Source organism: Rhinatrema bivittatum, chromosome 13 (genome assembly GCF_901001135.1).
Source record: "Rhinatrema bivittatum chromosome 13, aRhiBiv1.1, whole genome shotgun sequence".
Lineage (NCBI taxonomy): Eukaryota > Metazoa > Chordata > Amphibia > Gymnophiona > Rhinatrematidae > Rhinatrema > Rhinatrema bivittatum.
Window position 1 is genome coordinate 1,444,849 of NC_042627.1, and position 18,564 is coordinate 1,463,412.

Here is an 18,564-nt window from a genome sequence, read left to right on the forward strand (position 1 = left end):
CAGCTATAGCACCATGACTCTATGATATTATTTCCTATCCATGTCAGTTTTGGGGGATTATGACTAAGGTTGACATTCTACTGCTATAGAAATGTCCCAGCTTGCAGCTATAGCACCATGACTCTATGATATTATTTCCTATCCATGTCAGTTTTGGGAGATTATGACTAAGGTTGACATTCTACTGCTATAGAAATGTCCCAGCTTGCAGCTATAGCACCACGACTCTATGATATTACTCCCTATCCATGTCAGTTTTGGGAGATCATGACTAAGGTTGACATTCTACTGCTATAGAAATGTCCCAGCTTGCAGCTATAGCACCACGACTCTATGATATTACTCCATATCCATGTCAGTTTTGGGAGATCATGACTAAGGTTGACATTCTACTGCTATAGAAATGTCCCAGCTTGCAGCTATAGCACCACGACTCTATGATATTACTCCCTATCCATGTCAGTTTTGGGGGATTATGACTAAGGTTGACATTCTACTGCTATAGAAATGTCCCAGCTTGCAGCTATAGCACCACGACTCTATGATATTACTCCCTATCCATGTCAGTTTTGGGGGATTATGACTAAGGTTGACATTCTACTGCTATAGAAATGTCCCAGCTTGCAGCTATAGCACCATGACTCTATGATATTATTTCCTATCCATGTCAGTTTTGGGGGATTATGACTAAGGTTGACATTCTACTGCTATAGAAATGTCCCAGCTTGCAGCTATAGCACCACGACTCTATGATATTATTTCCTATCCATGTCAGTTTTGGGGGATTATGACTAAGGTTGACATTCTACTGCTATAGAAATGTCCCAGCTTGCAGCTATAGCACCACGACTCTATGATATTACTCCATATCCATGTCAGTTTTGGGAGATTATGACTAAGGTTGACATTCTACTGCTATAGAAATGTCCCAGCTTGCAGCTATAGCACCATGACTCTATGATATTACTCCCTATCCATGTCAGTTTTGGGAGATTATGACTAAGGTTGACATTCTACTGCTATAGAAATGTCCCAGCTTGCAGCTATAGCACCACGACTCTATGATATTACTCCCTATCCATGTCAGTTTTGGGGGATTATGACTAAGGTTGACATTCTACTGCTATAGAAATGTCCCAGCTTGCAGCTATAGCACCACGACTCTATGATATTACTCCCTATCCATGTCAGTTTTGGGAGATTATGACTAAGGTTGACATTCTACTGCTATAGAAATGTCCCAGCTTGCAGCTATAGCACCATGACTCTATGATATTACTCCCTATCCATGTCAGTTTTGGGAGATTATGACTAAGGTTGACATTCTACTGCTATAGAAATGTCCCAGCTTGCAGCTATAGCACCACGACTCTATGATATTACTCCCTATCCATGTCAGTTTTGGGGGATTATGACTAAGGTTGACATTCTACTGCTATAGAAATGTCCCAGCTTGCAGCTATAGCACCACGACTCTATGATATTACTTCCTATCCATGTCAGTTTTGGGGGATTATGACTAAGGTTGACATTCTACTGCTATAGAAATGTCCCAGCTTGCAGCTATAGCACCATGACTCTATGATATTACTCCCTATCCATGTCAGTTTTGGGAGATTATGACTAAGGTTGACATTCTACTGCTATAGAAATGTCCCAGCTTGCAGCTATAGCACCACGACTCTATGATATTATTTCCTATCCATGTCAGTTTTGGGGGATTATGACTAAGGTTGACATTCTACTGCTATAGAAATGTCCCAGCTTGCAGCTATAGCACCACGACTCTATGATATTACTCCCTATCCATGTCAGTTTTGGGGGATTATGACTAAGGTTGACATTCTACTGCTATAGAAATGTCCCAGCTTGCAGCTATAGCACCACGACTCTATGATATTACTCCCTATCCATGTCAGTTTTGGGGGATTATGACTAAGGTTGACATTCTACTGCTATAGAAATGTCCCAGCTTGCAGCTATAGCACCACGACTCTATGATATTATTTCCTATCCATGTCAGTTTTGGGGGATTATGACTAAGGTTGACATTCTACTGCTATAGAAATGTCCCAGCTTGCAGCTATAGCACCACGACTCTATGATATTACTCCCTATCCATGTCAGTTTTGGGAGATCATGACTAAGGTTGACATTCTACTGCTATAGAAATGTCCCAGCTTGCAGCTATAGCACCACGACTCTATGATATTACTCCCTATCCATGTCAGTTTTGGGGGATTATGACTAAGGTTGACATTCTACTGCTATAGAAATGTCCCAGCTTGCAGCTATAGCACCACGACTCTATGATATTATTTCCTATCCATGTCAGTTTTGGGGGATTATGACTAAGGTTGACATTCTACTGCTATAGAAATGTCCCAGCTTGCAGCTATAGCACCACGACTCTATGATATTACTCCCTATCCATGTCAGTTTTGGGAGATCATGACTAAGGTTGACATTCTACTGCTATAGAAATGTCCCAGCTTGCAGCTATAGCACCACGACTCTATGATATTACTCCCTATCCATGTCAGTTTTGGGGGATTATGACTAAGGTTGACATTCTACTGCTATAGAAATGTCCCAGCTTGCAGCTATAGCACCACGACTCTATGATATTACTCCATATCCATGTCAGTTTTGGGAGATTATGACTAAGGTTGACATTCTACTGCTATAGAAATGTCCCAGCTTGCAGCTATAGCACCACGACTCTATGATATTACTCCATATCCATGTCAGTTTTGGGAGATTATGACTAAGGTTGACATTCTACTGCTATAGAAATGTCCCAGCTTGCAGCTATAGCACCACGACTCTATGATATTACTCCCTATCCATGTCAGTTTTGGGAGATCATGACTAAGGTTGACATTCTACTGCTATAGAAATGTCCCAGCTTGCAGCTATAGCACCACGACTCTATGATATTACTCCCTATCCATGTCAGTTTTGGGAGATTATGACTAAGGTTGACATTCTACTGCTATAGAAATGTCCCAGCTTGCAGCTATAGCACCACGACTCTATGATATTACTCCATATCCATGTCAGTTTTGGGAGATTATGACTAAGGTTGACATTCTACTGCTATAGAAATGTCCCAGCTTGCAGCTATAGCACCACGACTCTATGATATTACTCCATATCCATGTCAGTTTTGGGAGATTATGACTAAGGTTGACATTCTACTGCTATAGAAATGTCCCAGCTTGCAGCTATAGCACCACGACTCTATGATATTACTCCCTATCCATGTCAGTTTTGGGAGATTATGACTAAGGTTGACATTCTACTGCTATAGAAATGTCCCAGCTTGCAGCTATAGCACCACGACTCTATGATATTACTCCCTATCCATGTCAGTTTTGGGGGATTATGACTAAGGTTGACATTCTACTGCTATAGAAATGTCCCAGCTTGCAGCTATAGCACCATGACTCTATGATATTATTTCCTATCCATGTCAGTTTTGGGGGATTATGACTAAGGTTGACATTCTACTGCTATAGAAATGTCCCAGCTTGCAGCTATAGCACCATGACTCTATGATATTATTTCCTATCCATGTCAGTTTTGGGAGATTATGACTAAGGTTGACATTCTACTGCTATAGAAATGTCCCAGCTTGCAGCTATAGCACCACGACTCTATGATATTACTCCCTATCCATGTCAGTTTTGGGAGATCATGACTAAGGTTGACATTCTACTGCTATAGAAATGTCCCAGCTTGCAGCTATAGCACCATGACTCTATGATATTATTTCCTATCCATGTCAGTTTTGGGGGATTATGACTAAGGTTGACATTCTACTGCTATAGAAATGTCCCAGCTTGCAGCTATAGCACCATGACTCTATGATATTATTTCCTATCCATGTCAGTTTTGGGAGATTATGACTAAGGTTGACATTCTACTGCTATAGAAATGTCCCAGCTTGCAGCTATAGCACCACGACTCTATGATATTACTCCCTATCCATGTCAGTTTTGGGAGATCATGACTAAGGTTGACATTCTACTGCTATAGAAATGTCCCAGCTTGCAGCTATAGCACCACGACTCTATGATATTACTCCATATCCATGTCAGTTTTGGGAGATCATGACTAAGGTTGACATTCTACTGCTATAGAAATGTCCCAGCTTGCAGCTATAGCACCACGACTCTATGATATTACTCCCTATCCATGTCAGTTTTGGGGGATTATGACTAAGGTTGACATTCTACTGCTATAGAAATGTCCCAGCTTGCAGCTATAGCACCACGACTCTATGATATTACTCCCTATCCATGTCAGTTTTGGGGGATTATGACTAAGGTTGACATTCTACTGCTATAGAAATGTCCCAGCTTGCAGCTATAGCACCATGACTCTATGATATTATTTCCTATCCATGTCAGTTTTGGGGGATTATGACTAAGGTTGACATTCTACTGCTATAGAAATGTCCCAGCTTGCAGCTATAGCACCACGACTCTATGATATTATTTCCTATCCATGTCAGTTTGGGGGATTATGACTAAGGTTGACATTCTACTGCTATAGAAATGTCCCAGCTTGCAGCTATAGCACCACGACTCTATGATATTACTCCATATCCATGTCAGTTTTGGGAGATTATGACTAAGGTTGACATTCTACTGCTATAGAAATGTCCCAGCTTGCAGCTATAGCACCATGACTCTATGATATTACTCCCTATCCATGTCAGTTTTGGGAGATTATGACTAAGGTTGACATTCTACTGCTATAGAAATGTCCCAGCTTGCAGCTATAGCACCACGACTCTATGATATTACTCCCTATCCATGTCAGTTTTGGGGGATTATGACTAAGGTTGACATTCTACTGCTATAGAAATGTCCCAGCTTGCAGCTATAGCACCACGACTCTATGATATTACTCCCTATCCATGTCAGTTTTGGGAGATTATGACTAAGGTTGACATTCTACTGCTATAGAAATGTCCCAGCTTGCAGCTATAGCACCATGACTCTATGATATTACTCCCTATCCATGTCAGTTTTGGGAGATTATGACTAAGGTTGACATTCTACTGCTATAGAAATGTCCCAGCTTGCAGCTATAGCACCACGACTCTATGATATTACTCCCTATCCATGTCAGTTTTGGGGGATTATGACTAAGGTTGACATTCTACTGCTATAGAAATGTCCCAGCTTGCAGCTATAGCACCACGACTCTATGATATTATTTCCTATCCATGTCAGTTTTGGGGGATTATGACTAAGGTTGACATTCTACTGCTATAGAAATGTCCCAGCTTGCAGCTATAGCACCACGACTCTATGATATTACTCCCTATCCATGTCAGTTTTGGGGGATTATGACTAAGGTTGACATTCTACTGCTATAGAAATGTCCCAGCTTGCAGCTATAGCACCACGACTCTATGATATTATTTCCTATCCATGTCAGTTTTGGGGGATTATGACTAAGGTTGACATTCTACTGCTATAGAAATGTCCCAGCTTGCAGCTATAGCACCACGACTCTATGATATTACTCCCTATCCATGTCAGTTTTGGGGGATTATGACTAAGGTTGACATTCTACTGCTATAGAAATGTCCCAGCTTGCAGCTATAGCACCACGACTCTATGATATTACTCCCTATCCATGTCAGTTTTGGGGGATTATGACTAAGGTTGACATTCTACTGCTATAGAAATGTCCCAGCTTGCAGCTATAGCACCACGACTCTATGATATTATTTCCTATCCATGTCAGTTTTGGGGGATTATGACTAAGGTTGACATTCTACTGCTATAGAAATGTCCCAGCTTGCAGCTATAGCACCACGACTCTATGATATTACTCCCTATCCATGTCAGTTTTGGGAGATCATGACTAAGGTTGACATTCTACTGCTATAGAAATGTCCCAGCTTGCAGCTATAGCACCACGACTCTATGATATTACTCCCTATCCATGTCAGTTTTGGGGGATTATGACTAAGGTTGACATTCTACTGCTATAGAAATGTCCCAGCTTGCAGCTATAGCACCACGACTCTATGATATTATTTCCTATCCATGTCAGTTTTGGGGGATTATGACTAAGGTTGACATTCTACTGCTATAGAAATGTCCCAGCTTGCAGCTATAGCACCACGACTCTATGATATTACTCCCTATCCATGTCAGTTTTGGGAGATCATGACTAAGGTTGACATTCTACTGCTATAGAAATGTCCCAGCTTGCAGCTATAGCACCACGACTCTATGATATTACTCCATATCCATGTCAGTTTTGGGAGATCATGACTAAGGTTGACATTCTACTGCTATAGAAATGTCCCAGCTTGCAGCTATAGCACCACGACTCTATGATATTATTTCCTATCCATGTCAGTTTTGGGGGATTATGACTAAGGTTGACATTCTACTGCTATAGAAATGTCCCAGCTTGCAGCTATAGCACCACGACTCTATGATATTACTCCCTATCCATGTCAGTTTTGGGGGATTATGACTAAGGTTGACATTCTACCTCACACTATTTTTAAGCAGCAATGATTTGGGACTGGGGCCCCTTGTACTCCTTGACAGTGACCCTGCCACTATGCTAAATGGTTTACTGCATTTCCATTTCTTTATTTACAGGTAACCATCTTACCCAAAAAAGTCCCTTTCTTTCTGATCTATGTCTAGTGATCTTTGTCACTCTGGAAAAATCCTGAAATCCTCTAATTATTTACAATAAAGATGCATCAATAAACAGTGGCACTGCAGAGCACGGCCATCAAGCTCAGAAGTGTAATCCTTACCTATGTGAAGAGGGAGGCAGCAGGCTGGTCCAGGACTCTGACAGGCATGCACACAAAGACAAAACCATAGGTAAATATACACTGTATGTCTTGTGACATGTGGGACTGGATCCCCAAGGAAAGCACATTTCAGTTCTTCAAAGATTAAACTGCAGCATCCAATTAATAACTGAGGAATATCATAATGCTGGCCAAGACCCACAAAACATTTTTGGTCAAGTTACTATCTTTATTGCAAAATAATTTCTTTAAATGCAGGATATCTAGTTATTCTTTCACCAAATACTTCAAATTACCCCTGACAACAGGGAGCACTGAGGTAAAGTATATACGTAAAACACTCAACACTGCTTCCTACTTAAATAGTAATACAACAAATCTTAGGACAATCTTAGAAGCAGGAAAGTATACACTGATAACTTTCATGCCACTCGCACCTCTCACACCTGAATCCATGCCTGATCAACTCCTCAGTGTCAAAGTTACCCATAATCCTTCCACAACAAAGGCTTTTCACATTCTGACCCATGCTTGCTACACCCCCTGCCGTTGGCATCCTTTCCAAAATGGCCATAATTAGATCTTTCCCCTGACACAGGCGCAACTCGACCAGTAGCTCCCCTCTTCATACACTTCATACACTTTCAAAGCACAACAGCGTAGAGCCAGCAGCGAGTCTGGCTACCTCTCACTCATTTTCCCTCTCTCAGCTCACACAGAACCAGAAGCACAAACATGTCTGCCCACAGCAGCTTACCCGCACACCTAAACATGCTCACCATTCCCCCTGCTAACCTATATCTTTCCAAAATAGCTAGAGTTAGAACAGAGGAACATAAACCCAAACTGCTAGATTGTCACTATGTCTGAACCTTGTTCCAGTCTCGTTCCAGGATCCTTCTGTTCCAGCTTTGTTCCTGTCTTGTTCCTGCATCCTAGTATTCCAGCGTCCTCCTGTTCCTATGTTCGTCTGTCCGTCTTCCCAGGTAGTACCTCCGGACTGTTTCACTGGTACTGACCTCAGCCTGCTCCTAGACCTGTCCACCTGCTGCCTGCCTTCTGACCTCGGCTTGCCTGTGACCTCGTCTGACCTCCGGAACCTGACCTCTGCTTTGTTGACCATTCCTCGGACTGATCCCCGGATTCTGACCTCTGCCTGCTGGAACTCGTCTCCAGATTCTGGCTCTGTTCCTAGCCTTGTCATCACTTACGCTGTTCTGGTCCTCCTTGCTCCATCTGACCTCCAGTCTCAAACCTGACTGCACTCCTCTTCTGTCTGTGGGCACGCCAGTCTACCATCTCTCCAGGAGACTCTGCGAGGCCCACCTAAATCCAAGCGGCCCAGGTCCCTACGGACTCCTCCCGGAGGGACTTCGGACTTCCAGTGCTGAAGCTCATCTTAGCCTCTGTCTCCTTCAGTGCTCTGCCCCCTGGGGGCAGGTGCTTCCTGGTCCCTACCAGGGAGCCATTCTCCACTGCTCCAGGACAAGGGTCCACCCCCTATAGCAACAATTAAACCCCTCCAAATGCTACAAAATTCTGCAGCTAGAATTCTTACCAACACTCGTAAAAAAGATCATATTACCCCCATCCTCAAAGATCTCCATTGGCTACCAATCTCTTTCCAAATTCTCTATAAGATGCTCACTATCATACATAAAACCCTATACAACCAGAGCATGCACTGGCTAAACGACTCCATACAATTCTACACCACTAATAGACCAACCAGTTCCGTCTACAAAGGAACCCTACACACACCCTCTCCTAATCTCACCCACTTTATCTCCACGAAGGAACATGCAGGACCCTCAATCTGGAACTCCATGCCCCCTGATCTGCACCAAGAACACTGCACCCAGAAATTAAAAAAAAAAACTGAAAACCTGGCTTTTCAAACAGGCATTTGCATAATCTTATCCATACATGCATGCCCCTCCCACTTTATATCAAACTATGCTACGCCTATAACCTGCAACGCAACCGTTCATGTAGCCTTCTAAGGGTTTTACACCCGTATTATATAATCACCCATTTATCAATCCAGTTTTACTTGTTTCAATCCGCCTTGATGGAATTTGTATATTATCTCCACTTGTTGATTCACCTTTAATTATGTTACTGCTATTGTTCTATTTGTTCTATGTAATTCTTATACATTGTTAAACCTGTTCCTTGTAAACCGATGTGAGGTGCAAACAAATGTCGGTATATAAAAATTTTAAATAAATAAATCTTAAAGAAAGGGGCAGACATAGGAGAAAATCCACCGGAAATTAAATGCATCAAGCAATAAATATATTTGCATGTTTACAGATAATCTATTGATGAAAAGGTTGATAGGTCGTTTTGTATGCTTTGCTTACAATAACAGGGTGGACTAGAAGCCTACTCAGTAGGAAGAGGCTTTTGAGTGGGGAGCCTTTGACTGTTCTCCATGCCTGTAAGGAATATCCAGTGTGAGACTGCAGAGAATGACTGACAGAAGGAGCCTGTGGTGACAGTCTGTGCATTTTACATTCTTGCAGGTGAAGAGACACCCCATGATGCAGATGGGCATTTGACTGATGTCTAAAAAATGTTCTGTCACCTTGCTTAACGTCATTGGTAACACTTTATCTCAAGCTTTTGCTGTCCTGATTTATTCCTCATCTCTTTCAGCATCATCATATATTCTTTACCTGTGTTCCTTTGTACATTTTCAATTTTTATCTTTTTGTTTTTATTTTTCATCTACCTCTTTAGTTTCTGTTTTCACTTACTTTTTTAAACTTTTCTTATATAAAGGTTTGTTGCTTTTAATATAGCTCTTTTAAATTCGGTCCTCTGTTATTCTACATTACTCTTTCTTCTCTCAGCATTCAAGCTTTTCCTCAAGATGCATTCCCATTTTACCAGGGTCAGTATTTTTGAAGTCTAGGACTTTGATCTTTGTGTGACTTCTCTCCATCTTGGCTGAAACCATACCATCTGTTAATCACTGGTATTCAAGTGGTCACCTACCCAGACATTAGAGATACTATCTCCATTTCTGAGTACATGGTTAGAAATATATGGCCTTCTGAAGCCGAGGTCCCCACTAGGTTCTCAGGGACCACAACCTAGTTGTATTTTCAGGATATATGCAATGAATATGCATGACATCTCTTTCCATAGAACAGAGCCAGTGCATGAAAATAGATCTCAGATATATTCATTGGGGAAATCCTGAAAACTCAACAGGGTTGAAGCCCAAAGGAGCAAGTTTGGTGACTCCTGTTCTAAACCTTGCTAATCTTTTGTTATAAAACTCTCTTAATGTTATAGTGTCTAGCACCAGGCTGTATTAGTTCCATTCTCCAGACTCTAAACTTTAATTTTCCCAGAGCTGCTAATTAGAATCAGATGTATTTGCTTGATTCTAAAACAGATCTATTTTACACAAAGTATAGTAAATAGGTAAAGTGTTGCATCATTAATGGTTGACAGTGCAAATTACTCAGTGTATTAAAGTGAGAAAATAGCTAAAAGAGCATTGTCCAATAGGCAATTTTCTCATAACAGTGCTCTAAGGAGGGGCAGTGTTGTGCAGGAGGTGGACCCTTGGCCGAGGTGGGTTTGACACTACCCGCAGGGCGAGCCCTATGGGGTCCCCACCATTGGCGGGTGGAGCTGGCTGACTGACGGAGGCAGGCTGGAGCTTCGCCAATACCAGTCCTCGTTCCCCGCAGTGTACGCCCTCTGGGGATAGGGAAATACCTACAGTACCTGAATGTAACCACTTTGAAGCACTGAAAAAAGTGTGAAAAAGTGGAATATAAATCTAAATAAATAAAAAATAGACTAGACATGGCTATTATTAGTAATAACACAGTTTAATTTGGATAAGAAAGCCATACAAAGTAAAATGAGATTTCCACAGTGAAATAGTGGAAAAGCTGAGAGAAGAACTAAGAATTAGGAGGATAATGGGATCTGCTGAGAGTCGCATGAGAGTCAGAGTTAGAAACCAGGAATCTTTCATGGATGGATCAATGCTTTGTTTAATTGAGCTAATCAATTTATATTCCTTAGACTCACCATTTTTCTCTACTGATCACACTTTACTTCCACTATACAAAAGATAAATATAGAAAATAATTAAAGGTATAATTTAAGTTCCCTTTGCATAGTGTTAGTTACACAACTGGTGATTTTATAAGATTGATTTTATGCAACAATTATGAAGTTATGATGTCAAGCAGATGAGGATTTAGTGGTAAAATTGTACTATTACTTTCCATATAAAAATGTATATCAGCAACTTATAGAAAAAAGAAGGTAAAGTATGATCATTCATATTTCGTTAAATACAGCTTACTGTGTGTGGTGTCCATGTGGAATTTAGAGGAGGATTTGACTGTGCACATCCTTAAAGTATAATGGAACGTCTTTAGGGTAACAAGCTGCAAGATAGGATCCCTGGGGTTGTTACAAATGTACATAAAAGATTCAGGAAACTATGAACTACTTAATATCACTGAAGAAAGGATCCATTTGCCAACAAATGGGTATGTTTTCACTATTTTATGATTATTACAACTAATGTTATTACTATTCACCCACTGTTCCCACCCCGCCATCCCATAAAAGAGGAAAATATTGTAAGTTGTGTGAATGGATTTATTGAAACACGTTTCATATTTATAAAAGAGGCTGATTTGACTTTTTGACTTACTGGTTTATTGAGGCATTAGCTTTCAAAGACGAAAATCATCAGACAAAGCAAATGCCTCAATACATCAGTGGGTCTGTAGGATGCTACCAGCATTATTGTTGTTATTTGTGCTACAGACTAACAGCTCTCTCCCTGGAAATGTTCTCAAGTTTATACTTTTAATTTTGAATTTCTGCCTAAGTATTTTAGAATCTTTTACTATGGAAGAGAAATGAATGAGAGGATGGAAGTCTAAAAGGTGCACATTAGCAGGAAGTCACAGACAGTTGGTATCTCCTACAGACTCTTCCTATCCAAGAGCAGAATAAACTGAAATCCCATGATCTTACAGGAAAACCATTCATGCTTGGAGAAAAACAGCACTGCATGATGGAACAAGCCAGAAACTGACTGTGATAAGGGAACAAGCTAATCCATGAAGGGAGGAAGATTTCTGGATCTCCTGAAGAAGAGTCACCTGTCTCAGCAGGTAAGATCCCCAAAGAGATTGGAGGCAGTTTGGGATCAGGAGCATAGAAAGGAAGAAGAGATTGTAACAAAGATAATATTGCAGGAGACAGAATACTTGAAAGATCGGCGACTGAAACATATCCAGTGAGATCAAGTCTAAAGCAGAAAAGGCAAGGAAGAAAACCCAAGATATTACTTTGAAAAAATGCCAACTTTTAAGCTTACCCACAGGACGTCACCCAGGCTTCTAGATAGCCAACAGCAAAAAGAATTAGATTTTGGTCAGATATCACCTTTGATAAACTTTTATTCATTTACTTATTTACTTATACACACTTGATTCATCGCCTGCCTTACAAAGCAGACAACTGAGAAGAAAAAAATATTTGGCACAGCTTTGGCAAAGAGCAACTAAGATGAGGAGGAGGGATCATCATAGATATGCGAAGATTGTCCTCACCACTGCCCATAGAGCTGCCCTCTTAGACTCAGTTACCAAAATGTGTGTGTCTGTATCTGTAGATAGATAGAAAGCAAGATATGATATTTATTCATCTTGTAGAGCCCTGAGAGCTGAATATGTTTTCTCCAGCCTCATGAAGAAGTAGATTAGTCTCAGACAGCATTCAAATTCCTTTCTATTGATTTCTTGATTTATTTCTTTTACTTTATTTATCGAGTTTTGTATACCGTCGTTCAGTTTTGCCATCACAACGGTTTACAAAGTTTCGATTTCTAATACATTAAAAAAATGTCCTTAATTTTTCTTTATTTGTTTATTTTTTTAATCAAACTCTACTCATATCTTACCTCTTACTCTAGCGATAATGTCTTAATTAAAATATTACTCTAGGCTTGTTCTGTATTAAATGAAACTGCATTGTGCATGCACGCGGTGCTCCTGAAGAGTCAGTACCACTTTCCCAGGCCTCTTTGCTAGCACAGAACTTTTAGTAGGTGCTTGGCTTGATTATTAACAGGTCTGCTGTATCTTCAAAGCTTTATATCAGTTTGTGTCTCATTTTTAAACATTTTCTCATTTTTCTTTCATAAGAGAATTCCCTGTCTGAGTGATGCTATTGACTGCATTTTTTAAGCTCATAAAATCACTTAGTATCTCAACAACAGAAATTACACTGTAAAAATAGCCAATTGTGAATCATCCCACATTCCCCTCACACAGGGCGTCCTGCAGGGCTCCTCCCTCTCTTCCATGCTCTTCAATATCTATCTCCTTCCCTTCTGCTATCTCCTCTCTGATCTTGGCCTAAAGTTCTTCATGTACGCTGACGACGTTAAAATCCTCATCCCGCCTCAAGAATCCCTCCCCAAAACTTTACAATTCTGGGATTCTTGCCTTACTTCAATCAACACCCTCTTCTGAAACCTACATCTCGCTTTAAATATAACAAAAACGGAGCTCCTCACAATCTCCAATCCCCCAGCTCGCTCGCTCCCTGCATTAAGCAACACCAACCCTCCACCCGATGCATTCACCTGCAATGTGAGAGATCTCGGTGTCTATCTTGACCAACATTTAAATTTCAAATCTCACATCCACAACAACATAAAAACAGGTTTTTTCAAATTGCATATCCTAAAGAAACTTAAACCCCTGCTTTTTACCCAAGACCTCCGCATAGTCCTACAGGCAACTATCTTAACTAAACTGGACTATTGCAATTCTTTATTTCTGGGCCTCCCTCTCTCCACTATCAAACCCCTCCAACTTTTACAGAATGCCATGGCCAGAATTCTCACAAACACACGTAAATCTGATCACATTGCCCCTATCCTAAAAGACCTCCACTGGTTACCCATAGCCTCCCGCATAAAATACAAAACACTCACCATTCTCCACAATCTATTGTACAATCAAAATCACACTTGGCTCGAGAATGCACCACTTTTCCAATCATCAACCCACCCCTCCAGATCCATCCTTGCTGGAACTCTATACATCCCCTCACTAAAAACTCAACCAGAGAAAGGGCCTTCTCCATTGCCGGCCCTTCCCTATGGAACACCTTGCCCATGGCCCTCTGTCTAGAACCTAACCTGTCTAAATTTTAAAAAGGGCTCAAAACCTGGCTCTTTACATTAGCGTATCCAGATGTTGACCAAACTTAGCTTTCACTCTAACCTCTTAGCCCACTCACTCTCCCCTCCTCCTATCTGCCTCTCTGCTTTCTCCCCTATTCTTCCCCTTAGCAAAGACTCCGAAATACTGTGTTATAAGTTCCCCTCCTCCACTCTAAGCTTATCCTGCCCTGTCTCTCCCTCCCCTCCCCTCCCTCCCCCCCACCTCTCCCTTTCACTGCCATCAATGGTCTGGTACCTACCAGCCCACCTGTACATATATTGTCTATGGTTAATTTTACTCTTCAAATGTTCCTATCAAATTTCTCCTTTTCCCTATCTTTCCTACTGATGTCCTCTCTCCTCCTTCATTACTGCTCCCCCCCTTCCCCATCCCTGTTTATTGTATTTCTCTCTCTTGTTAATTTGTTACAATGTAAACCGGCATGATGTTCCGACGAATGTCAGTATATAAAAACCAACAAATAAATAAATGTCAGTATATTGAGTAAATGGAAGGTTGGTCACTACTGTTCATGTAAAACCCACGTAGATTGAGGGAAAGTATACCTATAAGCCAGTTTTTGAGATACCGAAGGATTTGTTTTTCTGTTGAAGAGTATAAGATAAGGGCTCAGGGACTTATCCAGAAATGTATTAGTTGAGGATTCTCTAAGAGGTGTGTTAAGAGAGCGTATAAAAGAGGATTATATGTCAATAGAGAAAATCTATTAATTAAGGCAGCTCGCTCGCAGTTGGATAGAATAAAATGTTGTATACCTTATTTAGAATTTTGGGTATTAAAAATATTATTTTAAAACATTGGGTGGTACTGAAGTCAATACCTGGATTTGAGGATAATCCTGTTTTTGCAATTGAGAGGAAAACACTTGAGGGCTTTAATACCTAGTGGAAAAAGGGATCATGAAAATGGTGAGAATATGGGTAAAACTAAATGGCTATTGATAGGTTCCAACATCCCCTATTAAAGTTCCCATATGTAATTAATGGATGTTTTTCCTGTCATTCGGAGAGGGTTATGAATTCTATTTTATGCCCATGTAATTTAGTGTACATTGGGCATACAAAGCTGATGATACGGCAGAGGATTGCTCAGCATAAGAGTAATCTACAGACTAAGAAGGAGGGGACTCCGTTAGTATCACATTGGAATGTGGCTAAACACTGGGCAGACTAGCTTAAATTTTTTGTCATTATGCAAATGAATAGTAAACATAGGGGTGATGTGACCCATATGTTATGGCGGATAGAGCAAAACTTTATCTACTGTTGGAAAACATCTAATCTTTTCGGTTTAAATAAATAGTGATGTTGAGTGGGAAGCGTTTTATTAGTGAGGGGATTGGGAAATTGTAAGAGAATACATTTATGTATTTTTGTAATATATTGTACCGCCACAGTTGTAATTGCGGGGGTGAGTGGGAAGTACTCTTTTAGGGTGAGATATGACGCTGTTAGAGTAGGTGTGCCATATTATTATGAGGGATTGAAGGGTTGTGTTGGGTTTGATGGGATAGAGGGCATGGGTGTATGGTGATTGGCTGCGGTTTGTTTTTAAAGACATTGACATGTACGTCAACTTACATGGGCAGCGGTGTCCTTAAGAAGTGAGAGATATGCGTGTGAGGAGTGACTTTGGTGGAATGCAGGAAAATTAACAGGTTGGTACTTGGAGGAGTATATGTAATTGTGTATGGTTTAGAGAATTCTGATGTCTTATTTGTGTTTTTGAATTTAGAAATGAAGGGCTGATGCCGGTAGAAGATGTGAAGTATATATTAATGTGAATGGTGGTAACCGTGATTACTGGCTGTGGTTTTATTGTGGATAATATTTCCTGAGTATTGATATATATGTGATAGTTGTATTATTAGTGACATACAATAGGGTTGGGGAGGGGGTATTTGTGAGGAATGATTTTTAATGTTTGTAGTGATTTTGTGTTGGTGAAAAGGGATTATGTGAATTGAAGAACTACAGGGACATGATGAGGTTGTGAGGCCCATAGCGAGTAAGTGGAAAATGTGGTTGGGTAGAGTAATAAATAATATGTATATGTTGAAAGCATTTTTAAATGATTGTTGTTTGTTTTAGTTTTGTAGAGCGAATGTGATGGTGGTTGGATTACATGTGAGCAGTGCAGATCGCACTGGCATGACCTGATTTCATGGAAGATACTAGTCCAGGGATTTTATGGGAATGGTGCAGGAATACATCCCCTGAAGTAGCCTGGGTGGGGCGAAACAAGGGTCCTTGTTGGGATTTGGAGGTGGTTGTGTGTAGTGGTTTTAGATGAGGTTTTTAAGATATGTATGATGTATGAGTTGGTGAGGTGAGTATGAGAATAGTAAGGGTGGATGGAAATATTTTTCTATACCTTTTGATAAGTCCATATGTGCAATTTGAGTGTCCTCTGTACCATCTGATATGTCCATATGGGTAATCTGATGATGTATATTATATTTAGGAACTTTATGTAAGTGGTGTAATTTGTATACATCTAAGTATTGATATGTGCAAAGCAATGAAAATAAATAATAATAAAAAATTGTGGAATATTTATGTATATGGTCATTAAACGTTAGGATATATAATAAGTATTTGATGTATTAGATGTATTAGATTAATGATGCCCTACATGTATATGCTGTATGTTTAAAAATAACCAGTTTGGGTTGGAATTTCTCCAGTTGTATGTGGCTGGATAACTTGCCACTTAATTGGCCATATTCAAAACTAAACCAGTTAAGTGGGAACAAATTGGAACTTAAAAAAACCCCAAAACAACCTTTGAGGCCTTTAGGACTGAGTTTCCATCTCATCATTCTAGAAAAACACTAAAATATAAATGCATCCCCCCACCCAATTCCCAATTCCTCCAACCCACCCCAACCTTCTAATGAGAAACATAGGCTCCACTCCTTCCCCCTCCCCACTCACATGCAACCTCTAATCAATCGCCCAGATCCCACCCTGAATCCCAACGCCCTAGCTAGGAGCACGGTAGTCTCACTGGAAACAAAGGAAAAGAACATTGATACCATAGCTCGTTAAACGTTTCGAAAATTGACTCTGATATTTCCAAATCAATTAGTGATACTGCTGCAGTCTTTAACATTGTCAGTAGACAAGTTCAGTTTTCTGATCTGATACTAATCTAATGGTAAAGTTTTGCAACAGGGGAGTCTGGTGGGAAGCCATTCTGAGCTAAACATCCTATTCACATATGTTAGTTTATATGCTAATTCTACTCTTAGATTTAGGTTACTTTATTCACATGCCTTCAATGCAAAATCCCTAGGCAGCTCACAAAGTAATATACATAAATAGGATAAAACAGATCTAACATAGCCCTAAAAACTGATAAAATTAACATACATCAACACATTTAATATGACGAAAGTAAAATACTAAATATAGATAATTTAAGAGACAGATTAAGAGGAAATTAAAAAAAAACCTGTAACATATTTAAACCATATGTAGATATGAATTTATGATTGGAATCACCTCTAGTAGTTTTCTAATATTATTTTCCATTTAATTCCTACAGATAAATGTTTCTGCCATAATGGAAGGAAAGAACCAGACAATGTCCATCAAATTTTATCTGATGGGATTCTCCAATCATCCACACCTCCAACCCTTATTTTTTGCCATATTCTTTATTATCTACATGCTAGCCTTGCTGGGCAATATTGTGATCTCTACCATTATTACCACTGACTCTCGCCTTCATACTCCCATGTACTTCTTTCTCATCAACTTGTCCATCTTAGACATCTGTTGCACAACAGCTGCTATTCCTAAGATTTTACAGATCATCCTGTCAGAGGAGAAATCTATTTCCTACTCTGGATGCATAGCTCAGTTATGTTTTTTCTCCTCAGCCTTGAGTACAGAGCTCATGCTCTTGACAGTGATGGCGTGCGATCGCTATGTTGCAATATGCATCCCGCTGCATTATACAACCATCATGAGCAAGAGGACTTGTATTATTCTGGCTGCAGCTGTCTGGGTGCTTGGATTCATGAATTCAATGATGCACACTAGTTTAATCCTGAGGTTAAAATTCTGTCAGCACAACATTCTTAACCACTTCTTCTGTGAAATCCCACCAGTATTAAAGGTGGCCTGCTCTGACACGTTTATCAATAATGTGGTGATTATAATGGCAGATGTTCTATTGGGTATGGTTTGCTTTCTTTTAACAGTCATATCTTACACATACATCATCTTAACTATATTGAAAATTCGTTCTGCTGAGAAAAAGAGGAAGGCCTTTTCTACCTGTGCATCTCACCTCACTGTTGTGTCATTATTCTATGGAGGTGTAATATACACTTATGTTCGTCCTGCCTTCAGCAATGACCTGGAGGCAGACAAAGTATTGTCTGCAGTTTATGCTATTGTCTCTCCTGTGTTGAACCCTATTATATACAGTTTAAGAAACAAAGAGGTTATCAATGCTCTCAGAAAATTAATGGGAAGAACTGTATTATCACAAAGATAG

General features: G+C 40.1%; 1 protein-coding gene across 1 annotated transcript; it reads left to right on the forward strand.

Annotated features, from left to right (window-relative positions):
* The first annotated feature begins 17,622 nt into the window (after positions 1–17,622).
* On the forward strand, positions 17,623–18,564 carry LOC115075262 (olfactory receptor 13A1-like). Its single transcript, XM_029575556.1, has one exon. It carries the CDS (start codon positions 17,623–17,625, stop codon positions 18,562–18,564), a length of 942 nt encoding a protein of 313 aa, XP_029431416.1.